This window comes from Halyomorpha halys, unplaced genomic scaffold (assembly GCF_000696795.3).
Source record: "Halyomorpha halys isolate HHAL.00 unplaced genomic scaffold, Hhal_1.1 Scaffold802.1, whole genome shotgun sequence".
NCBI classification, from domain to species: Eukaryota; Metazoa; Arthropoda; class Insecta; order Hemiptera; family Pentatomidae; genus Halyomorpha; species Halyomorpha halys.
This window is the reverse complement of record NW_027106006.1, coordinates 135,432-160,413: the sequence shown is the minus strand read 5'-3', so window position 1 is coordinate 160,413 and position 24,982 is coordinate 135,432. Positions and strand designations below refer to the sequence as shown.

At 30.8% G+C, this 24,982-nt stretch overlaps 2 protein-coding genes across 5 annotated transcripts in view; one reads left to right on the top strand and one right to left on the bottom strand.

The window, feature by feature from the left end:
• Positions 1-7,451, top strand: part of unc-5 — a 544,094-nt gene extending 536,643 nt beyond the window's left edge. For 2 of the 3 annotated variants that reach the window (XM_014429463.3, XM_014429461.3), the window contains 8 exons: positions 281-505; positions 965-1,143; positions 1,606-1,863; positions 2,159-2,305; positions 2,491-2,682; positions 3,632-3,720; positions 5,786-5,887; positions 6,357-7,451. In XM_014429463.3, coding sequence (XP_014284949.1) covers positions 281-505; positions 965-1,143; positions 1,606-1,863; positions 2,159-2,305; positions 2,491-2,682; positions 3,632-3,720; positions 5,786-5,887; positions 6,357-6,528 — 1,364 coding nt within the window. In that variant the 3' untranslated portion in view covers positions 6,529-7,451. The remainder of the gene's footprint in view (positions 1-280; positions 506-964; positions 1,144-1,605; positions 1,864-2,158; positions 2,306-2,490; positions 2,683-3,631; positions 3,721-5,785; positions 5,888-6,356) is intronic. The other variant, XM_014429462.3, reaches the window with a different exon arrangement.
• A 4,210-nt stretch (positions 7,452-11,661) lies between these two features.
• Cdc10 (cyclin-dependent kinase 10) lies at positions 11,662-22,394 on the bottom strand. Of its 2 annotated transcripts, none has more exons than XM_067053609.1 (10): positions 22,305-22,394; positions 21,441-21,586; positions 19,230-19,302; positions 16,534-16,708; positions 16,160-16,362; positions 15,877-16,038; positions 15,602-15,764; positions 13,927-14,048; positions 11,924-12,093; positions 11,662-11,807 (listed from the first exon to the last, which is right to left on the bottom strand). In XM_067053609.1, exons 1-10 carry the CDS (start codon positions 22,369-22,371, stop codon positions 11,772-11,774), a joined length of 1,317 nt encoding a protein of 438 aa, XP_066909710.1. In that variant the 5' UTR covers positions 22,372-22,394; the 3' UTR covers positions 11,662-11,771. The 2 variants fall into 2 exon arrangements, with proteins under 2 accessions (XP_066909710.1, XP_014284943.1); XM_014429457.2 differs by lacking the exon at positions 22,305-22,394 and adding an exon at positions 21,715-21,873.
• Positions 22,395-24,982: the final 2,588 nt, after the last annotated feature.

Here is a 24,982-nt window from a genome sequence, read left to right as displayed (position 1 = left end):
CTGGGACTCTGCTTATTTATATATAAAATAAACTAATAAAATAGTTTTATTGTTTTGTTTTTTGTTATTATAGTTTAAAATGAGTGCTACCAATGGGTATTTCTCTACTTGCCTGTATCATACCATTATGATCTTACTCCAAATTTACTAGATATATTTTTTGTAAATACAGTTGTAAATATCAATAAATAAATAATAATAATAAAAACTTAAAATTTACAGCATTTTCAATTTTCTTATAAAATTAAGTTTTTAGTCACATATAATTCATATATTGCAGCTCCTTCCAACACAGACTCTGCTTATGATTGCAAAGACATCCCTGTTAGAGGGCTGGACCCTGACTGCCTAGCATGGAGGAGCATGGGTACGAATGGAGGGCGGCTCAGCCTTCCTGACTCTGGTATATCTTTGACTATTCCTGAAGGAGCCCTAGCTAGAGGTCGTAAGGAAGACATTTATGTTGCTGTACTCAGGGATGATCGTCACCGGCCTAAACTCACAGGTGAGTATAAGTTATATATAGTTATAATAAAGCTAGTGATATAATAAGTGAAAAATTTAAATAGATTTTTTCTTTATCTATAAATACAAATTAATTTTGTTCATTGATTTGAAGGAATCGTATAAAATTTCAAATTAGTTTTTACTATTTGTTTTCCTGTTAAGATAGTTATAAATATTTTTAAGTTTACATTTGATGATTTTCATATCATAAGAAAATCCCTAAAAAAAAAATTTTTATATTGTTTCATGCCACTATGTTTTTTGTACTGTAAGAACTTTTAACATTTCATGGTTATTCATTTCTGTAGAATTCTTTATCAGATTAGCATATCATGCAAATATTTTCATTTTTCATTAAATTCAATGAAACTGTTCCACAACAGATTTGTCATGATTCACAGATGATTTTATTGTTCTGAAGTATCATTTAATTATAAACTTATTATATCTATTTCAGATCGACAAACACAGTTGAGCCCTGTTGTTCTGTGTGGACCACCTGGTCTAGTTTTTAAAAAGCCAGTAATCCTCAATTTCAATCACTGTGCTAGTCTCAAGCATGGCCAATGGTCGATATCTGTTTGGTCAAGTGATTCTCCACCCGATGCCACACCAGTTTGGCAGGTAGTAAAAAATGTAATTATCTATACTAACCACAATTTATTTTGTAGAGACTAACCATTAGTAATTTAGTTTTAGCAATAGTATTACATATTAAACATTCCCCTTATCCTTAATTCAATTAACCATTAATATCCATGCTTATATATAAATAGAGAGGTAGGAACAACAATAAATTGTTATTTTATATTTAAGTAATGCTTGTATATTTTTTTAGAGGATATTGTTTAATTCTAGAATAATATTTTCCCTTCTCAAGGATGAAATTCAAAAGAGCAGTTATTGATTTTTATGAGTACTTATGTTTTTTTTTAGCAATCTATTCTAGGTCGATAATTAAGATTAAACAATGTAACTTCATTCATACAATGAAACTACATTATAACCCCACAAAATTAAATAAATAAATAAAGTTTCAAAATTTTTACTAGTCACTTTTAAGTTGCAACATAAACATTATCAATTTTCTTTTTTTAGAAAATTGTTACCCTCGGAGAGGAAACCATCAACACCCCACTCTTCACCCAGCTGGACCAGAGCCAAGTTTTCCTGGTCACAGACCAACTGACCAGGTTTGTTCTGGTGGGGGAAGCTGCCAATCCTATATTACCCGTTCCAAGACCAGTAAAACTGCTCAGGCTCGCTGTGTTCGCACCCTTGCCGACGATCAACTCTCAGCACCTTGACTATAGCATACGTGTCTACACATTGGAGGACACTGTCGCAGCTTTAGAAGTAAGATGATTTTTTTAATTTTATTTGTAAGCATATATCAAATTGATTACTAGTTAAAGTTATAATTCTTGTAAAAATAAAAATTTATAGTATTATAGATTTTTTAAATACAGGTTTTAGACAACCGATTGGAAATTTGAAGTATACTTAATTTTTAAAAATATTTATAATTTTTTAAAAATTTAATAAAAAAATTGATAATGTGTTACAGTTTAAATTATTTGAATTTCACTTTTTTTTTTTTTTTATTATAAAATTAATCTTGTTATTATATATGTATTTTTTCTTCTTCTAGGGTGTTGTCCAAATGGAGAAAAAACTTGGAGGCTGTTTAGTTGATAAACCAAAGGTTTTATTATTTCAAGATGGAGGTGGTAATTTGTGTCTTAGTTTGGAAGACATAGGACCTGGGTGGAGAAGTAAACCCCAAGCTGAATACCAGGTGAACTAATCTGTAGAAAGCTATGTTGAAATAATTATTGGGTTTGTTTATTATTCTTGAGATGTTTACCTTTTCTTAATCCTACATCGAAATATGTTAAACCACAATGATTTATATTTCTTAACTCTAAAAAAAGATTTCCTAATTTTGGACTATTTGAAATTAATTAATGTTCTCCGTTTCAGGAAATACCGTTTCAGCATGTATGGAATTCGACCCAAACACACTTACACTGCTCTTTCACATTGGAAAGAACAGATAGATTAAGTTCCTCTGTCAATTTCAAAGTTCTGGCATGTCAAAAAGGTTGTCAGAATCACAGGCAGCTCTTCAGGGTGAATGCTGAGCTTCGTCTTGATTCCTCACTCAATTCCTTAGTAAGTTTTGTCAAAAACTTCTTTTTTTCAATAATGATATGACTATGCATTGGAGTTCAGAACTTGACTTGCTAGGACATGTTTCTTAAGATTATATCAAATTTTTGTTTGAGAATAAAAGTTTCTCATAGTAGATATAAGGAATAATCTTCTTAGTCCTTTTTATTTATTTGCTCACTATAAGATGTTTAAACACTAAAAATTACACTAATTTGCCCTTTATATTTTTTTAATTAAATTTAGTAGAAATTAGATAAGACGGCCATGACCTTACACTTATAAGCAAATAATGTGTTGCATTAAAAAAAAAAAAATCCTGACCACTTAGAAACAAAATAAATTTAAAAACCCTTAAAAGTCTGGATGACCATAATTTTTAAATTTAACGACAGGAAAAACGATTTCTTAGCTCTTTTGCTATTTAGTAAATCTTTTGGAATTTTAAAAATTACAGTCAGAACTCAATAAGTCAAAGTTAAAGGGAGGTAATAAAGTCATAGAACTTTCAAGATATGGAACGTTTTGAGTTTACAACTTTCCCGAAAATCGATTTCAAGTTTTCTATGAGGTAGGTTTGAGGTTGTAACCAGCTTTGCTTATTTCATTGGTACAATTCAAAAGAATAAGAAACTCGCTAACTCACAAGTTAAAAAACGACAGTCTGAATTAGTATTGTTATAAGAGGAGACATGTACAGTGAACTGTTATAATAAATAAATATAGGCATCATCTAACTAAGAAATGAGATTTGGAAAACTTTGAGTAATGGACACCTCTGAATTTGACCAACAGATTCAAAAGGTTCATCTTATTATAATTTTCATTTTGAATTATAGAGTCTTTTATTCGAGTTAAGGAGTTAAATTTTAACTAAATTTACAAACCACTGTTATACGATTAAAAGTATTCTCTTTTATCAAATCATTTAATTTTTTTGTTTTGTTTTCAGTCTAACAGCCCAGCTGTCGGAAAGTGTCGAACTGTTACCAGCAGTAGTGGCTGTGGTTCTAGTGTAACCACATGTGACCCACCTTTCAGGTATGATATATTTTTAGTTATTAAGAAAGTTTTTCAATATCAGTGGAGCTTATTTTATTATCATTGGAGATCCCAACATCAACCAGTTCCGCTTTCTAATATGGCGTACTGTATGGTCCGTGATAATTGATTTATCCCAATAGAGCTTGAGGAGACCTTTTTTGGAGGAGTCTATTTGGGTGGTACTTCTAATATGGGCTCTTATCTTTAACTAAGTTGTACTTCATCGCCAGGGCCTCATGTAAAATTTTGACCACATTGTTGTGCTTCTGTAAATATTCAGTACCAGCCAACACTCTACATCTACCCGTGATATGTTGGATTGATTCCAGAGCCACCGAGCATAATCAACACTTATCCGGTGCTGTTGCGTCTTATAGCTCATGCTTCCCATATGATCTGGTGGCTTGATCTTAATGATCACTTAATCTTGAATAGCAACCAAAAATCCCTCTATCTTGGAGAATAGCCTTCCAGATTTTAACCATTCAACTGATCTTTCTTTGTTTATGGAGGCTTTGTTCAGTTGGCTATAGAATCTCCCATGTAGAGACTTGCTTTTCCATTCTGCCAGTTGTTCATTTTGTGACACGATTGTTAATTCAACACCTTTGCTCAGATTAAAGTCATGAGATGACGAGACAAACCCCTGCTGTTTTTGCAATAAAGCATTGGCAAAGGGCCTCTTCCTGTTTGCGACAAGCTTCTTCAATATTTAGCAAACCATGCCCTCCTTCTTTCCTAGGTAAGTATAGATGAGCTTTAGAGGATATAGGGTGGTGGGTCTGTTCTTGTGTGAGAGTTGTTCGTACAAGATGATCCATCTCCTGTAGGCTGGTGTTCGACCATTACACTATAACTTAGAGCAGGTAAAGCCCAGGTGTTGATGGGTTGCTTTCCAGTTAGTTGAGTTTTGAGCACTTTACGTAACCTAATTTTTAGCATCGTTAGAAATTCTTGTTGTATATCTTTTTGGGATATTTTAAGGTGTTGTTGCATGCCCAAAAATTTATATTATATAATTTATTGGCTTCAGGTTCCTTTATGTATTATTCTTCATTAACCAGAATGTTCTGTTTACTAACCACTTTTCCCTTGTTATATGGACCACTGTACATTTATCGAGGCCAAATGATATTCCAATGTCGTTTGTAAAAGATGAAATGGCTTCAACCATATTTTGTAGTTGTTCTTTGTTTTTCGTGTACAGTTTGAGGTCATCAATGTACTAGCTGAGGCTGACTGTGGTCCCTTCGTCGTTGATGACAAGTTTATATTCTTTCGAAGAATCCTGCTTAAGGAGAATAGCGCCATGCAGAACCAAATTGGGCTTAAGCCTTCTGGCTTAAGCTTTCTTCCCCTGGTATATTCCTCTCAGTATTTTGATTTGATTGGCCATGCAGGTAGCTCTAACTTTCAACGTAGTTTTCCATCCTGCCATCAGGTTTGAAAGGATTCTCCTTACATTGGTTTGTATTTTGTATATATCTAATACTTTTAGTAGCCAGTAGTGGAATAGAGTCAAAGACCTTTTATAATCAATCTATGCCATAGAAAGACTTCGCTGTTTTTTCAAAACTTGTGCTGCAATGAACAAATCAATAACTAAGAGCTCTTTACAATCCCTAGTGCGGTTTTTACACCCTAGCTGTTCTGTGAGTATCAGTATTCTCATTCCAAGATGTTCATATATCTTGGTCGCCAATATAGAAGTGAGAATTTTATATAGACCATTTAAACACGTTATTGGCAGGAAGTCTTCAGGACGTAGGTTTAATTCATTCTTATTTGGAAGCATATAAGTGATGCCATCAGAGAAACCATCAGGGGGCATTTGCGTGTCATCAAGTATTCCTTATTGTCACTTCATTCATTTCAGAGGAATGGAACAATGGAAGGAATGGAATCAATAATTTCTTAACTTATTATTATTATTATTACTCAAACATATTCTATATAGAATTTTATGCTTGATAATTCTACATATTTTCTAAATAGATGATTATTTAAATATTTCAAGCAAATAATAAAATTACCAATTTTTAATAAATCTATTTTTTTACAGATTTAGTAAAACCCTGAGGAAGCAACTATGTCAATGTCTTGATCCTCCTAATTCTAGAAGCAATGATTGGAGAATGCTTGCCCAAAAGCTCAATGTGGACAGGTATACCTTATGCACATCATTCAGTTTATGGATAGATTATTTTTTAGAAATGCGTCTCTTGATAATTTTTACTTTTCTACAAAGACACAATGAGCAATGAAACAGAATAATCAATATATTGAGTAGTCAATATCATAGATATTAAAAAAGATGATCTGTTTCATATGACTATGCAACATTGTAGAAATAAACAAATAAACTTTTTTTTCTTTTATTCAAAATATCTTAAAATATTTATGTACTGAGAACTTATTTCAGAAATATCCTATTCTTCTAAGAGTTAATATGAAATACTCTAAAAAGTTTTAGCTAATTTAGTATTATTCCTGACAAATCTTGAGCCAGATAGTTTTTTTTAGTCCATTTACTTATTTATTTTATAAATGTATACCAATAATGTTTATTTTAAAAACTTCATTCTACATTTTTGTTCATGACAAATTTATTTTTAAAAATGCATTTCTTTCAGGTATATCAACTACTTTGCTACAAAATCTAGCCCGACTGATCACATCCTAGATCTGTGGGAAGCTAGACATCGAGAACCAACCGCTATTACCGACCTGTTAAATATCTTTAGGATCATGGGTCGCAGTGACGCTGTAGCTTTAATGGAGAAGGAGCTTGGGCCTTGGATTTAATTTTGTAAAAGTTATATCGAAGTAAATGTACTATTTTATTTATCCCTACGTCGGAGGGAAATGACTGTGTTGTTCAGTGAGAATCTGTATTTTTGTATATTTATTTAAGATGAGATTTGTGTTTCATCGACTGCCATAATTGTTTTTTATTATTGTATCTATTTTGTGAAAAGAGAGACAAATGTAGACTGCAGGGTTTAGTCTGAAAATTAACACACTATTCTGTATATTACTGTAAAAACAAAATAACAAATTCAAAATTTTAAATGTTTAAAACAGATCAAAATTTTAAAATCCATTTACCAATGCAGTATTTCTTGTGGGACCATAGTGGATTTTCAATATCTTAGAAACCAGCTCACTACCAAAGCTAGAAATAATTTGTCTCTAAAAAGTTGATGAAAAATTTCTTTTCTTATATATAAAAAAAAAGAATGTTATAGAATTGTTATTTTAAAATTTGTTAGTGCAGATCTTCACTTTAAGTAAAGTGAATGCAAAATGTTTATAAAATAAAAATACTTTGATGTTATTTTCGTTACTTGTAGGTTAAAAGATGTTAAAATTGGCTGAAAAAAAAATATTGCTAACCTTAAGAACTTGAACCAAAATGTGTAAATAACTTTTGCTTAGAAAGTAAAATGAAATTGAGAAAAAATCTATTCTGACAAAAAGCTTTACGTAAAATCAATTATTAGAAATATTTTTTTACTTTGACAAATTATTTTTGGCTGATTTTTGTTATAATTTTTATTTTTGTTAAATTTTTGATTTATTGTTATATTTGTTGCTTGACAAAATTATCACTTTTTTCCCTCAATATGTGATTTCTTATTAAAATTTTGATCTAAATGAATTTATACAACGATATGAATTCTAAACTTATATAATTAAATGTTACTTTTTATTTATTTTTTTTTTTTTTAAAGTAGGAATTTAAAAGTCATATTATTTTCAACAATCGACTATGAAAAGTTAAAAAAAAAATGTGTATGTAAAGATTATCATCCAACGTGTATGAAGGCAACTGTTCCATATTAACCTGAAATCGTAATTAGTCAGAGTAATTCCCTTCATCTTTATATACATAGTTCATTACTTATTTTGTATTTTAATTCTTTATTAAAGAAATAATATAAAGGTATCTATGAACTAACATTCTGTTTTACCTGAAATATGACTATTAACCCAGAAGAAATTAAAAAAGAAAATACTATATAATTTTTTTTTTTAATTCTAAAGATATTAAATATATCACAGAAGAGAACATTAGGATATCAAGGAAACCTGTCTATAATGGACCATTTCTTATGTTTAGCCTGATTTCAGCCATAACCTTAGTAATAAATTTATATTAATTAGCAGTGAATTAAAAAAAAAAACTAGATGATATAAAATTACTTTTATATTTTAAAAGTATACAAATCTAGATGAACCAATAGTTTTGAACTGATTTCTTTATTACAAACCAAATTAAACCCCAAGTTGGACTAAGTATAATATATATTAAGACTTCAAAATCTTCTTTTTCTTAATTATGTATAATGAAGAGGGGTCAAAATAGATAAATTTCCATTATATTCTTCACTTGAAAAGCAAAATATAATAATAATTGAAGAATTATTGTATTTAATGTTTAAAAACACTATGTAAATGCTTAAAAAATGCATTCACCAAGATCAAACTATGAGACTATCACTGTGAATTATGCCTAAAATATCCTGCTGTAATAAACCAAATATTGAGTTTTTATTTTTTTATTTAATTTGATTGTTTCCTTTTATGAGAAACAAAGGTATGTTACTTTTAATAATAATAAATAAACAATTAAAAGTATACAGTATGTAAATTTTGAATATTACTTAGACTGTTTAGTATATGAACAAAGAAAATATTTATGTACATTGTAGTAGTGTGAATGTCAATAGAAAATTGTACATAAAAGTATGTTTAAAGTATAAAAAAAAGAACATTTATAACAATTGTGAAAATAGTGTTTAGTACCTAGCTGGGTTAGAAATGTACAGTCTATATATATATATACCTAAATATATATATAAATATTAAATGCAATTAAACAAAGTATCAGACTAGAGAGTATATGCATATAAGTGATGATTGTTAGTATTTTAAACTGCCTTTTTTGTTCTTTATTTTTTACTTGAAAAACAAATATACAATGAAATATAAGGTATTGTGATCATGGAAATAAAGATTTTGTCATAAATTTGTTAATTCTATCCCAGGCTTCCTAGAATATTTTACCCAAGTATCATCTCAAAACAAAACTTTACCCCATATTACTATTTTCACCTGATAATCTTCTGCAGATGGATTTTTCTGTGCAAGAAAGTCAATCAAATCTCTACAGGTAGGGCAGTTTGATGAATTCCTAACATAATGATATTAAATTTGGATTTCAAAATAATCAGTTATTCTTTTTTTTTTTTATTAATAATTTATTGAAGTAGTAAATTAACAAGTGAAACACGTAGCCTAGCAGAGTTCTTCAAACAAAGCAAGGTTCTTATGAAAATGTGAACATTTAATATTCAGATACAATAAAGACAGTAAAAATTTAGAATGTTATTCATCAAGAACAAAAGAAACTATAACACACCTGTAAATGGTATGAAGGGAGATATATACAATAAATTTGCAATTCTTTTATGTGGAAACTGTTATTTTTATGTTACAACAGTCGCTACGTGAAAGTGCATTCGAGGAATAGGCTAATTGCAGGTGACAGGACATTGGAGTACGCCATTTCAAAGAGACCCCGAGAGCAAATAAGTTTATATACGATGAACAAATACTTACGGGCTTTGAATGGTCCAATGCCCAGAAATTAAATATAAATTATGCACCCCTACGTGGAGTCCCAGGTGTCAGCGGACAGGATAGAGAAGTTGGGTCCCTCTGTCGCAAATGCAACAGAGAGCCGGAAACACCTGCACATGTGCTGGGGAAATGCCCCAACAACTCCCTCCTCATAACACGCCGACATCATAGAGTGAAATACGAGTTAATGAAGCTCCTAAAAGAAAGAGATTTTGCCTGCTTTGACGAGGTCTACTGTGTAGATACGGATAGATCCACAAGATATGCGGATATAGTTGCTTTTCCTAAGAAGGGGAAGTCGGCAATCATTCTGGATCCCACCGTGAAATATGAAAATAACAACCTTGATCAGGCAAATAAGGTAGATAGGGAAAAGAAGGAAATCTACGATAAATGTATCCCTTTCCTCAAGGAGAAGTTCCGTGAGGGCTTCGGAGAATGAGACTTCAACGAGAGAGGCCTCTGGTTTGGAGCCCGTGAAACGATTCCCAGCACAACTAGGAGCTTCATGGAGGAGCTCGGGGTCGATGTCCAAGACGTGGCTAGGATGACAGAGATTATAATACTTGACTCCCTGGGAATCATCCACCACCACATGCATGGAAATTAATGAGTGAGGGAGTTATCCAGAGGAGGGATGGCATGCATGCATCGCATATCTTATTTGTTGTTTTATTTATTTACTACTTTATTATTTTTGATATTCTAATATTTGTTATATAGGGGAATTTGTTGATAAAATGAAATAAGGGTTGTAAAATGAAGGGGAAAGAAAAAAAAAGGATTAAATTGAAAAGCTTGTATTTAGTTTGTAGACTGATATTAATTGTAAAAGAATACTGTGGGAAAAAAAATGTTATCTTTCTATTATATTGTATCATATCAAAAAATGTAATTTATATATGTCCGATCACGGATTGATCAGTATGCTGTGTAATGTAGCAACCCGATATATTTGGGCAGCATGAATGAATAAATTTCTTTCTCTTCTCTCTTACCTTCTCTAGCGCACATAACTTGGAAATTTTCATTGGAATGGCCTATTTATCTTTACTAAAGATGCTTTCTATGAAGTCAGTTTATTATTTAGAGTATGTTTATGAAAATGTTGGAGAAGAATCACTAAATAAGGGTGTGTAAGATCTGTCTAACATTGGACAATGGAGGAATTGTCAAGGAGATAACAAATGATGAACCGATGGGTATGTTCCCAAGGGGTGGGGAGGGATGTAGGTTGAAAGATAACAATAAGTCGGATCTAGTCAATTTGGAACAAGGAGAATACTGAGGGAGTACTTATTCAATTAATACACACCATTTTATCTAGTATTGTAAGTTTAATAACAAGGCTGGGGAATCTCTGCATAAAATCTTAATAATTGATTTTATATTGTTGTTTTTTTAATTAGGGAATGATGTAGGTTATATTGGTCAATAAACATTAGTCACATTACATTCTTTTTATTACTTAACCAGAAGCATTTTAAAAACTAAAGTCTTATAAAACAAATCAAGGGCTCACAAAAGTTCACACTAAAATATTCTCCTGAAAAGTAGTTATATTCACATTCATTAGTTAAATGTGACAGTAATATTAATTCTCAAATTCTACTGAATAATGGCTTTTTACAGCATTTCCAATTGAAATAGTAAATATGATATAAAGAATATGATGGTGTGTCTGAATTTAAATTTATGACTGTAATTATTAGGACCATTTTAGTAATAATTATGTATTTGTTAGGGAATAACAACAATGATTTATCTTTATTAAAGATATTCTGCTAGAAGTTGACTCATAAGGTGCTTCTTTCTACTGAAGGTGATCCACAAACAACAGTTGCTCTAATTTAAATTAAATAAAAATAGAAGTAATCATAGCTCACTGATAAGGCACAGTGCTACTACCTCCAAGGAACAGGGATCAAATCCAGCTGTGGCAGATAATTATTTTCTGTTTCACTTCCATGAGTTAGCCCTGTTGTTCAGGAGCCCTCTGTGGTTCACCCAGCCATATAAATTGGGATAAATCTGGTGATCGAGCATGATTCTGATCAAATTACCTCCTTGCACAACTACTGGTCTTCGAACAGTACTTCCTTTCAAAGTACTCCAACCCATCATGGGTTGTAGCAGTACAGATTTAATTTTTTTTATTTAATAAGTAATAGTAAACAAAGTTCAATAACATTTCAGAATTATTGATAATATTGGATCAATTTTCAAAGATAATAATTTAATCACTACCAACTGTACTTCACCATAATAGATAAAATAGCAAGAAAAAACAACTATGATAAAATGATCTTTTAATACAAACATATATTTACATGCAATTATAAAATCTAATGTCTGGACAAAAATTACAAAATAAAACTTCATAAATTTGTCAGCAGACTTATTCATTCATATGTCCTCTTCTTCACTAATGATCCCAACTGCAAATAAAGAAAAATAGAATTAAATTTATTTTTAGTAACTAACATAAATAAGAATATATCTTACATAATATATTAATAAAATCTAATATAACAAGAATATAAAAAAAAATTACCAAATCGGATATTGCTGGCAAGTTCATTGTCTGGTCATTGCTACCAGTATCCATACCAGGTGGTGGAGGTGGGTTGGTACCATTATTATTACCTTTGCCAGGAACAGCAGAGCCACCAGGTCGCATGTTCCGGTGTTGTGGAAAAGTAGGCATCATTTTTGGTTCACAAGCTGCGATAAAGCAATATAAGATTATTAATATTTCATTTAAAATTGTATAAAATAATAACCAGCCTAAACTAAATAATAGGTACTTGATAATTTAATAAGAAGTAAATTAAAGTCTAAAAGCACCCCTAACCATCATCTTGAATTTTTTTTTTATTTGTACCTGAGAATCCATTATTAATATTCATATTATTTTTTCATTTTTCAAGATAAAATATTCCAAATTTTATTCAAGAGGTGGATATACATACATTAAGTAGTAAATATAATAACAATCATAGAAGTAAATTTCAACTTCATGTAATATAACATACTCAATTAATAATCATTTTAGATTCATAATTAGATTATTGTCAAAACTCTAAAATCAAAATACATTAGGGATTTTAGTTTTCTTATTATCAGTAACTAATTTGAAGTTTTGAAATTTGCTTAGTTGTAGGACCCGAAAATAATAATATTTTATGACATATAGAATCTAAATTTTAAAAATAAAAACTCCATCCTTCTGCAATTTTTCCCAAGCCAATGCGCAATTTTCTTTTTCCATCCACCACTTTTAATAACCATTTCAAAATGACAGACAATTAAAGGTTTCAAACTTAATGCTTAATACTTTTTAGGATCACCTTTGGCTTTTGACATACATTATAAAAGCACTGAGGCTTTGAATCTACTAATGCTTGCATCAAGCATCAATTAATAAGGAATTCTATCCCTCTTTAAATTATAGAAATTAGAAAAAATAGGTTTTCTGAATTGATCCTTCAAATATTTTTACAGTTGATCTGTAGGATCAAAAAAGCCAGTCACTGTGAGTGGTTACTATTCATTTCAGAACATTGTAGAGAATCTACTCTTAATTATTCAAACTGTTCAGTCCATTTACATTTACATGTACAGTTACATTTTTAAATTTTCTCTTTTCCCAAACTTTTCAGATCCATTTGGGAGATTATTTTTGATATTTTAACATATATTATATGGTACATTACACCAAAAATAAATTTAAGAGATGTCTGGCAGCATTCATACAACCCGCCGCCATGCAACAAAACTTACTTCAATGTTTAACAGTGACGACAGAAATAAGCTATAGACAAAACTACAATTAAAATTGTCATCGATTTAATGTTAGTAAGTTTCATCTATAGCTAATTTATGCCAAACGCTGAGAGAGGAATGTATTTCTTGCTTCAACAGAGATTTCTTTTCTTTACACGTTTTTAGATCATTTCGAATTTGAGAACAGAATGTCTTAGGAAAAGCAATCCCACAACCAAAAGCCTTATAGTATGAAATTAAAATGAGAAATGATGCAATCTCCACTGTCAGGCATAGAATCACTCAGTTTGGGGTTGTATGAACCCTGCTGGAATTTAAAAAGAAGTCTCCCAATTAGATCTGGAAAAAAAAAAAAAACAAATGGAAAAAGATAAAATTACATTTTTCAGCACAACAATGGATTAAAACATAAAGATCCTCTAAAACTTCCTGAAATGAAATCATCACGACCACTGGATATTGATTCTACAGAGCAACTGTAAAAATATCAGTAAGATCAAGCCAGAAAACGCAATGTTTCTGATCACTATAATTTTTTAAGTTTTATTACGAAGGAATAGGACAAAATTTCTGTCATTGACATAAGCCACCATTCAAAGCCACAGCATCTTTAATGTGTATAAAGAGCCAAGTTTTTTCCAAGACCTCTTCCTTTTATTGATCTCTAATTATACATGATAAATTAAAAATGTCAAGAAAATTTATAAATACTAAAACTGACAAGGAAGAAATTTAAATTCAAACCATTTTTTTCAAAAGGTAAATACTAACGGAGGGGTGGTTCCTTGAAATAAGAGCTCTGAAGGCACTCCTCAGCAGTAGCTCTCTTCTTTGGATCGTACATAAACAAGAAGTTAAGAAGGCGAAGCCCAGCAGCAGACAGCCATGGGAACCTGATAACATCATATTACAACGGATAACATATTATTTAACCACTGAAGATATATCATTATTTCCTAGAATGGAATATAACAAAAAAAATTAACAGAAAATCCAGAAAACCTTACTATTTAGTATATATACTTTACTACAAGTAAAACCAGAAATAGTTCTATAAATATTTTGAAAAAATGTTTACCAGTACATTAGTTTATTTCATTAAAACACTGTTTGAAATGAGAGAAAATAGGTTTGGTTTATGAATAACATAAACATCTGCAAGTCATTTTGCCATTGTTATTTTGACGTTTGATATAGAGTAACAAAGAAGTAACATCAGACTTATAACCACCACTTGTTGACTGATCGACTGAAGGAATGTTGAAAATATAAGTTGGTTCCAAGCAATATTTTCATCAAACATCATTTAATTTTGTCTTCAAGATTGCTAACAATAACTACCAATGTCTACCAGCTAGTAGTTATTTATCTGGTCAATGGAAGTATGAAAATTTTCCATTACTCATACCAACAATTGAATTAACAAATTTACTTTGTACTGGATCATCTCATAGGAAGAAATACAACATATTAATTGATCAATGTACAGGTTAGTACAGTTTGTATTAATCACTAAGATTAATTTTATTTCATTTGAACACTAATTTAAAGATTTAACTTCTGGTTAGTATAAGCATATATGTTCAATATTTAGTAATTAGCTAATTGCCATTACCTATTTGTATTCAAGATAATGCTGTATACAGATTTATCTTTCAGAACAATTTAACAATTTTTTTTTTTTGTTCAATCTTTTTTAACATAATTATTAACCAAATTTATTTATTTTGTTTTAATTTATGTATAGGTTAGGTTCTAAGTTCATTTTATTTATTTATTACAAATAGATTTTAACATTTTTTTTTTATTTTGTAATTCTCTCATTTCAAATTTAGATTATTCCTTTATTTATTAAATTTTACTTTTACTTTTTTCTTTCTTCTATTTTCTTCCAATAAACTTTTCTTTTTTTTAAACATTTTTATTTATTTACAGTTTTTTTTATTTTAACTCAATTCTGAAGAACTCAAATTACAGGCATAAGTTGAAACTGGATCTGAGATTTATGGTGATCTATTTTAACCCCACTCATCCTACCAGTAATGTTATTATGCCTTTATACATAAAAACCTGAATATGATAAAACTGAATATGAAATACAGTTAAATTACAAGAGTGATATACAGATTAAATCAACCGATAAGTGAATTAGAAATGTAAAATCTATAAATAATAAGGAGGTGTAGATAGTTGACCGTAGATTAATGCTTGGAGAAGTTTGTCGGGGGGTGCGGTCAGCAAAGAACGACAAATAAACAAAACCATATTTATTTATTTTATACCGACGTTTCGACCTGAGTTTCAGGTCTTCATCAGGGGTTGTGGCGTAGAAGGCAGGATTGTAACTGAGTTACAAACCTCCATCAACTCAGTTACAATCCTGCTGTTCTTTGCTAACCGCACCCCCCGACAAACTTCACCAAGTATAAATAATAAGTAAATTTACCTCTGTTTTAGATTATTGTATGGCTGATGTTTCAATGTAAAGTTGGCAAGAGCCGGCAGGCTAGAATACTCTGGCCAAATAGAATCAGAAGGCGTTCCTAATAGTTCAACGATCAGCTCTAGTTGAGACAATTCTGATCGACCAGGAAGTAACGGCCTGTGTCCTGTTATAAGTTTTAAAGAATAATTAAAAATTTTAACTTAAAATAATTAATAAATATCAAATTAATTTATTTTTTAAAACCTAATCATAAAAATTCATATTTGTTAGTTTACCTAACAATTCTCCTAAAATGCAACCTGCAGCCCACATATCTACAGAAGTAGTCTGAGTTTTAGCCTGGAGTAAAAGCTCAGGAGATCTATACCACAATGTAACTACTCGTGGAGTCATAGGTTGTACAGGCAAGCCAAACCACCGAGCTAGTCCAAAGTCAGCTATAATATTCAGAATAATTAATTTTAACAATGATTATTTTATTACTTCAAACAAAAAGAATAAAATAAAAAATTTAAATTATAAATAAAATAGTAATAACCATCTAAAAAGTTAACCTACCAATTTTAACACAACCTTTATCTGTCATTAGCAGATTAGAAACTTTAAGATCACGATGGACAATAAAATTACTATGAAGGTATTTGAGGCCTTTTAATACTTGAATCATGATACATTTAACTTGGGCTTCGGTAAAAGGTGTCTGCATGTTGTCCAAGAGACTTGCTAAGTCCTGTTCACAATACTCCATCACAAGGAATATGCTAAAACACAAAAATAAAAAAGAGAGATTCCTAGGAAATTCATAAAAATATGTAAACAATAAACACAATAATTGATACATAATATAATCTAGAAATTGAATGTCAACATCAACTAATAAAATCTAGAATTAGGCCAAAATATGTATTATATTATTATGATTTTAAAAATACCTTTCTAAACTTCTTCCAACCACAACCTCCTTTAATTCAACAATATTTTCATGTTGACAACTAAGAAGAACAGATATCTCCCGGAGACCACTTAATGGTAAGCCATCTCTCTCTTGTTCCATACGAACTTTTTTTAATGCAACTATGTTATCATTTACAGTATCACGTGCTCGATCTGAAATAACAGTAGAATAAAATTTTCAGCCAAATTATTTTATTTATACCAACTTATTACTACAGAGAAATCAAATAAAAATTAAAATAATTGAAGATTACTGAGATTGTTTTTATAAAGATTGTTAATGGAATGAAGGTCTTGTGTTGCAAATGAGATGAGAAAATGCTCCGTGATGAGAAAATTGCAAATAAATAGTTTTTATATAATTTTTTAAGGACTGATCAATCTATCTCTTAGAGAAATCATCCGACTAATAACTACAAATCTTGGGTTGTTAATGATAAAAGGTGAAATATGATTATGAAATCATCATTCATAAGAAAATTCAATTTTCAAAAATTAATCATGACATGAGTGCTATGTCTTCAATAACTAAAAAAAAGCTTAGCAAATAAATGGGTTAGAATAGCTTTGTCACTTTTTATCCCCTAATTTTCTCGTGAAAATTGCATTTTATGGAAATTTCTGTTAAGGAAATAATGATCCATACTTATATTTCAAGTAAATGATTTGTAAGTTGAGAATAATATCTATGGAATGATCCATAATTGAAACATAGATGAATACATAAAGATGTTTTTCATATAATTAAGCAAAATAGTTGAGAGAATCTGATGAAATTGATACCAAACCCATTTTACACTAATCCCCTATGCTAATTACACTAATAATTTTCCTCCAAATTTGAAGAGAAATTTTTGAAACATAAGAGTACTGAGGAAAATATATTTAGGCATGTGTAAATCTGATAAATGGCAGGATCTGATAAAATCTATATGGGACCAATTAGGTACCAATCAACACAATTCCTGAAAATGTCATCAAAATCAGATTAAATGTTCGATCAATTATACCCAAACACTAATTTGACTATAAACAGCCCCGAACCAAATTTATTCCTTGAAAATGAAAAATAAGAATGGGAATTTACAATTTTTTTAAATATTTCCAATATGAATATAAATTTTCTTAATCTTTAGTAGTGAGGAAGCAAAAATTAAACATATAGAGACAAATTATTGCAATATTATAACTATAAGGTAGCTAATATAAAGAAGAGACTGCTGCACATCATTATTTAAAAAGCATTTCCTTCACTAGACAAAGTAATCAAAAGTTTCTCACAGAAACAGATTCTTGGAGTTGATCAAGGATTCCTAATAAGCATTTTCATGGTTCAAAAAAACTATGATTATAACTAAAAAACAATTTATATATTTAGACACATGTTAATTTACCTTAGGCTCTATTAATTCACTTGCAGATAATCTGCTTTACAGTAAGCAGCATTTACTTATTTTTGTTTTACATTATGTAAGGAATAAAAGATAATAGAAATCAAAAAGTAGTGAAGAGGGTTTTTAGAAATGGTTTTGAATCAAGAAAAATCAACAAACCTATCTCAGCGATCGTAAATTGGACAATTAATATCAATCTCCAGTAGTAATTGTATATTAATACTAATCAGTGAGTTTAAGTTTTTATGTGAGGCCAAGATGACAGAATCTATTGAGATGTAAACTAAAACCATGTATTCACTTGAACAGTCACCCTGAATGAACACACATTTGACCCTTTTTCTTTTTTTTTGATCCATCTGTCCGAAGGTTGTTGGTACATGAAAGTAACAGTGTGCTCAGTGTGTGAAAGTTTTGTAGTGGCATCATCTGAAAAATGTGAGCCAACTTCTCTGTTTTTTCCAGGTTTTTCATGATAGATTTTGTGGATCTATATTCAAATTTTTTCAAAAGTTACCTTTTTATAATGCATAATATCCTTTATTTTTATAACTTTACAAAATTCATTTTTTAAAGTATTAAATGCTTGATTGTCGACATTTCGTGCATAAAATTATTTTTAAAAACCAAGTGTGAGCAGAATATAACTAAAGTAAAATAATAAACCAATACTATGAAGTGGGATTCAGATTTTAGACAAGAAGTTCTCACTGCTGTTTCAGATTTCTGAAGTTTCTGTATCTACCCATTGTTTACACTTCTATCCACAAGCCAGATCAGACATAGCGGCTCAATGCTCATGTCGGGCATAGTTGTGTACCCTCTCAATTTCTCTCAACTTGGTCCACATACTTATTCAGGGCAATTACTAAAGTGAATAAACAGCTAAGGCATTTTCGGATCAGAAGCAGAGCAGGTTCCAATCTGGTCTGAATATGGTTAAAATCTTTTTTGTATTAGATTCATAGAATATATTTCAACCTTCTGTTAGCCAAAATAGGTAGGTAACCTGTATAATAACTCATCTTTCCTGCCTTATTTACAATACATAAGGGTGTTAATCCAAATAAACAAACAAACTTTAGTCTGAAGCCAATTTAATAGTTTAAAGGTCTTAATAAGCTAATTAAATTCATTAAATAATACTAATATAATGAATAGAAGCGAATAACACAGAAAGTTTGTGAAGATTCCTATTCTATCGAACAATTATTGGTAACTTAAAAAATATTAAAAAAGTAACATAATTTCAGTTTCCGTGAAGAAATAAGAAAACTTACAAACTATTCCATAAGTTCCTTCGCCTATTCTATTCAGTTTTTCAAATTCTGAAACTGATCTGCATCGTCCCATCTGAAAAAACAAAACAATTATTAAGTATACTTATAAAACTAAAAAAACAAAACAACATAATTAGTAAAGAACTTTTTGTCGCATGAACTGTTCTATTTAAATTATATTATTTCAAAAATGTTTTGAGACAAGGTAATTATTTATTAAATAAAACCAAAATTTGTATCCAATTCTGTCTCAACACTTTATTTCTCACTAGTCCAACGTTTCGGCCATTCCAGCCATCTTCAAGGACATCTTCAATACAAAACTCCTCCTCACATTAATTCACAATTTCTATTGCAGGCTATTCTGCCCAGGTCATTTTCTTCATTCTAATTTCAAACCTATTTATTTAAAATTTAAAATCATTAACATTTATTTTTCTCTATAAAATAAAACGTTGGACTAGTGAGAAATAAAGAGTTGAGACAGAATTGGATACAAATTTTGGTTTTATTTAATAAACTGTTCTATTTATGTTACAAGATAAAAACAAAATTTATTCATTAATAGAGTACTAGTTCATAACTCGCAGCTCCCATAGAGGGGATGTACCCACTATACACAGTGAGAAAGTTGACCATTGTTGTCAGTTATAACCTGAATATGAAGTGATTCACATTGAAGCCCAACTTTAAATGGAAAGGATCCACAGAAGGTTTGCATATTCCTTTTGAGTGAGTATAACGAGCGGAAGTTATGATCCAATTAAAGAAGTAATAATAATATTGTAGGTTATAACCCACAAGAGAACATTGAATTTAAGTGAGTACACATCCATCCACCATCTGGAGTGACAATTATACACCACTACCATTAATAATGAAATCAATAACTGGGAAGTAGTGAAGAGAGAATATTCTTTATCCCTTCTTAAGTCTAAAGCAGATAAGCATAATTTGGTCAGATAAGCATAATTTGGAGTTAATGTTTGAAAAAACACAAAGAAATTTAAACTTTAAAAAATAAGTAAATGCTAAACATTGTCTCGGAAACTGAGCTATGGTTAGACAATAGATGAGAATACAGTAATAAACTGAGGGAAATTAAATTTTATCAAAAAGAATATTTTAAAAAACCTGTACCACTACAACCAATGAAGGATTGGGCTTCATTACTTTGCTAGGAAGTACTGTTTCAAGATTAACAGTTATGCAAGGAGGTGGTTTGTTCAAGATGACACCTAACTGCTAGGTAACTAGCTCCTCCTTGTGACAAAGCTATACTTAAGTTAATATTGAAGTGCTAGAAAAGCTGGAAACTACTTACCCTAAAATTTACAGAATGCACGATCATGAGGGACAGGATCAAACCATAATTCAGATTTGTTTAAAATATTCTATTTTATTCTAACACTTTCCCAAAATTTATTAAAGAAATAGCAACTTTTCTGCCAATTTTACAAGTATTGAATAGCTACAAAAATTTGGTTTGAATGTTCATTTCCGTAATAAGACCAAGAGCTGGAAGCAGTTTGATTATTCTAATCCAAGCTGACATTTACCCCCATGCATTGCTCTAGATAGACTGAAACGGGGGATTTGTTTGTGTTTTAGAAGGTTAAAAAAAAAAAAAAAAAAAAAAAAAAGCTGGAAAACAAACGCAATAAAATACACCTGAGATAACAAAACTTCAAGAAATAAAAAAGGACAAGGTCGTGACATTAGTGCTTTAGACACTTAATACTTGCCATATCATTTCTAAAGATGAGGATCATCTTTTTTAAAAATGCAGAAGCATTTTGACCTATAATGAATGAACTGCTTAGTAATTTTTGCACAGGAAAGACCATCAACAAAATCTTGAAGTAAAAACTGTGCCTGAACAGGACAGCGCCATGACATATCCACAGATTTAAAAATTTACAACACATCACCACTAAAACAATAATTTCTCTAATATGTAGACACATACTACAATTTAAAATTTTTTCTTTGGCCAATATCATAAATGCGACACCACAAATGGTGAGGATTCTTGAACGTCATACCTAGCACATAATTTTAATCATTTATTCCTTTAATAATGTGAAAAAATTTTGTATTTTTTATAAAGAAGTTCTTCACTGATATCATTGCTAAACCTACAAATTCATAATCCATTATTACTGAAACATATTAAAATTTACAATACTAGTATTGTTTTCAACAACTTACAACATCAGTTTCAGGAATTTCCATTGATTCACCCGTGACCAAAGACATAAGAACTCCTTTTCGATTAACAGGTACATCCTTTTCAGAGCTTTCTTTATTGGGATCCTTCTTTTCAGTAATTCCCTTGAATTTCTTGCCAAAAGTTCCTAGGAACCGAAACAAAAAGCTTTTAAAAAGAAGCAGATTTTTTCAGTACACAATATTTAGAGCAACTTGACAATTTTATTTCTGAGTAGGTCTTATAAAGAATACTTTACAGGCAAAATAAACTGACCTCTTTCAACTTCCATCATTATGGAATGGTATTATTTAAATGAAGAACTTATTAGAATAATGACAATTCCGGTTAGAAATACTTTAATATTTACAAACAATTTTGTGATTAAAATCCATCAAAGGCCGGCAAGCTACCTTAGCACTGCCACTGCATACGAAATAATAAACATTGTTTGTAAACTGTGAAATGCAATAATAACGTTTCAGAATTATAGAAACTATATAACTAAGTAAGGAACTTTCTTTTTTTTTTTTTTTTTTTAATAGATAAATAAAATATTACAGTGTATTTAGTAGCCCGCGTTTTACGAAAAATTCAAATTTCAATTTTTTAGACTGAAGGGATTAAAATCAATAATCGCAAATGTCCATGATTTAACACTATATTTATAATGCAATAAAGTCACTATAAATAAACCTTGTTATACCTAGGTTAAAATAGACTAGGTTTGAGGTATTAAATTAGCAAAATTAAAAACAGATAATGAAGAGACATCTTATCTCTTGTAGCTCTTGCCCTTTCTTTACAATGACAATCATCCATAACTTTTCTCAAACCGTCTGTATCATATTTTGATTACTACATACCTTTTTTTGCAGTAACAAGTACCCTAGACATGATAAAAATTGATCCCTTATACTGTACTTCAATCATCTGTTCATAAGATCAAATGACGGCTTATTTCAGAGGGAAAAAATGACTATCATGCAGAATATAATAGCAAATAATATATATTTATATAGAAGTTTTTTTGACAAATAATTATCGTTTACTATTTAAAAAATATTTAATGTTCAATTCTGAACGAGAAGTGATTATCATTAACATCAAAAAGTAATAGACAAATGCATAAAATCTTTGACCTAAAAATCTGGATTAAGAAACCCAATCTTTTAATGTTTATTGCTTTTACCCTTGAAGGCAACTTTACCTCAAATTTAATAGAGATTTCGCACATAGATGTAATTATCTGTAAAACCAGCCATTTAATGGCAAATGTGAAGAGAAGAATTGTAGTAAATATTATTTCCAATAATTTTGTTTATTTATAATGAAAATCCATTAAGCCCTTCTCGAGAAATTAGTGCTTCTTTTTCTATTCTGTTCAGACTAATTTCAACGTGAATATTCAGGATCCCAAAATAAATTTACTGTTCTAAAAGTAAGCAGTGGATATAAATTTTAATTAACTTGGTCATTTTTTCAATTAATATTTTTTAATAACAGTTAATAAAACATTTCGAATTCAAGTTTTCGCAGAAAATATATGTTTTAATACCCTCTGAGCCCAAAAAACATATTCTCGCAAAATGGCCTGTTTTTTGTGTGTAGGTGACTAATCATTTCATAAGATTTTGTTGCATTTCGTCATAAGACGAAGTGCAACAAAATAATAAGTCACAAAACAGTGTGAGATTCCTACTCACTAAAAATCCACCTCCCAATACTTCTGTACGACCCCATGGAACCGCTGTCAAGCATTACTTCACTGGGCAGCAGGTCTTTATAACTAATTCTTCTTTGGACATCTTATTTAAGCTAATCCATTGCCTGACCTGTCCTTTTTTACGCGCACTTGACGCCGACGACTCATGCACATACAGTGTACAAATTAATTAAACCTTAAAATACCTATGGTAGAAAAAGGATACAAACTTCTACTTACATATTTCATGTACCCTAACTTATTTTCCTAATTAATGGAGGGTACGAAAAAAAAAAAAAAAAAGACCTGTCCTTTCTCGCTCTTGTACTCTGAGCCTTCTGCCGATTTTTGCTACATAGTCTGCTACAGTACTCTAATTCTCCTGTCTAGTCATCATCAATGCGACTAAGTTTTCCGGGACTGATTACTTGCCTAGTTTTGAGTCTAACTATTCTTCTTTTTAAGCAAGCCCTGACTAACAGGACAGAACGAATATTTCACTGTTTCATCCAGGGAATCACCAGTTGGGTAAGGTGATCTGGCCTCTAGTTTGAAGCGGGCTAATAGGTCCTGAAGCAACCATGCCCTGTAAGCAGTCGGGTGAGGTAATAATCTAACTCCTCGCGTTTCAGAGATATCCATGTTTATATATCGAGAATCATTCGGTGGGTCCATCTTCCAAAATACGAGGCATTTCAGCATCTCTGACATCTTTAAGAGTATAATTTGATGAACTCTTTTGCTAATGTAGCCCAATGAACATCTGGCTCTTGCGATGATTGCCAGTTCGTCAGTAAAGACGAGCGTAATAGTTTTTTACAGCAAGGATACCCTGAGCACCATGTAATACATAATACATTCCACAACATTGGCCCTAGAAATAAACCCTGGGGAACACCACCCACAATCTTGTAAATTTTCAATCCAGCTTCTGTATCATACCTCAAGATTCTATTTGTGAAATAACTCTGAATAATCTTCGCAATACGCCCATGATACAATCCTATCGAGCTGATTTTTTTTTTCTTATTATGGTCAGTATAAATCTTCAAAAGACGCGGATAGTATACCTATCCGCTTGTTGGATTTAAATCCACTAAAACCACCTCCCAACACCTATTCTTTCCTCTTTATGAGACCACTGTTAGGGATTACATCCTGAAAGGAAATTGCTGAGCTCCGCCTTCCTCAATGGAATCAGAAAATGTTCTCATGTTCATTTTTCGCTTCTTGTTTTTTCCCATGTTAGTCACTTCCTCAAGACCCTCTCTACCGCTCTCAACCTCTTAAGGACAACTGTGGCGAATTTCTTCACTACTATCCAATGTTTGTCCAGAGTAGCATATACCTCACCAAACTTGTTGGTATGATATTTACTCCACACAATCTCTCCAATTCGCTTTTTTATTTTGCGAATTGTATCCAAGTAAAATACCTGCTCGTAGTTTCTTCGATAGCCAAACATGCAGGGCATTCTGAAAGGCTGTCCAATTTAAAGCGGTGAGCTCTAAAGCATCTATGTCAGGTCAACAGTTGGGTTATATAACACTCAACCACACCATGTTTGCGATCGGACCATACCGAAGACCTGGTTAACAATGAGGGTAACTTCTTTCAAGTACTGCAACATCATCTGTGAATCCCACAACTGTGGCTCCCTCCAGCATTGCCAACTTGAAAATTACGTCGTACATGGTGTTCCAGAGGAGAGGGCCTGTGGGATATAACCAGTCATCTTGTATCTCCTTTGGCCAATGTATGAAAGATAAAACAGAACTCTATCCCTAAAGTAGTCTGTTAGACCTCTCATAAGATAGACTGGCACCGCCATAGTCCGTA

Excerpts from the sequence above, each read along its gene's own strand:
- Cdc10 (XM_067053609.1), bottom strand. The coding sequence starts at position 22,371 with ATGATTGAAGTACAGTATAAGGGATCAATTTTTATCATGTCTAGGGTA. Across the intron at positions 16,363-16,533 it reads GTTGGAAGAAGTTTAGAAAG|CATATTCCTTGTGATGGAGT; the intron begins GTATTTTTAAAA and ends TTTGTGTTTTAG. Across the intron at positions 15,765-15,876 it reads CATTTTAGGAGAATTGTTAG|GACACAGGCCGTTACTTCCT; the intron begins GTAAACTAACAA and ends AACTTATAACAG.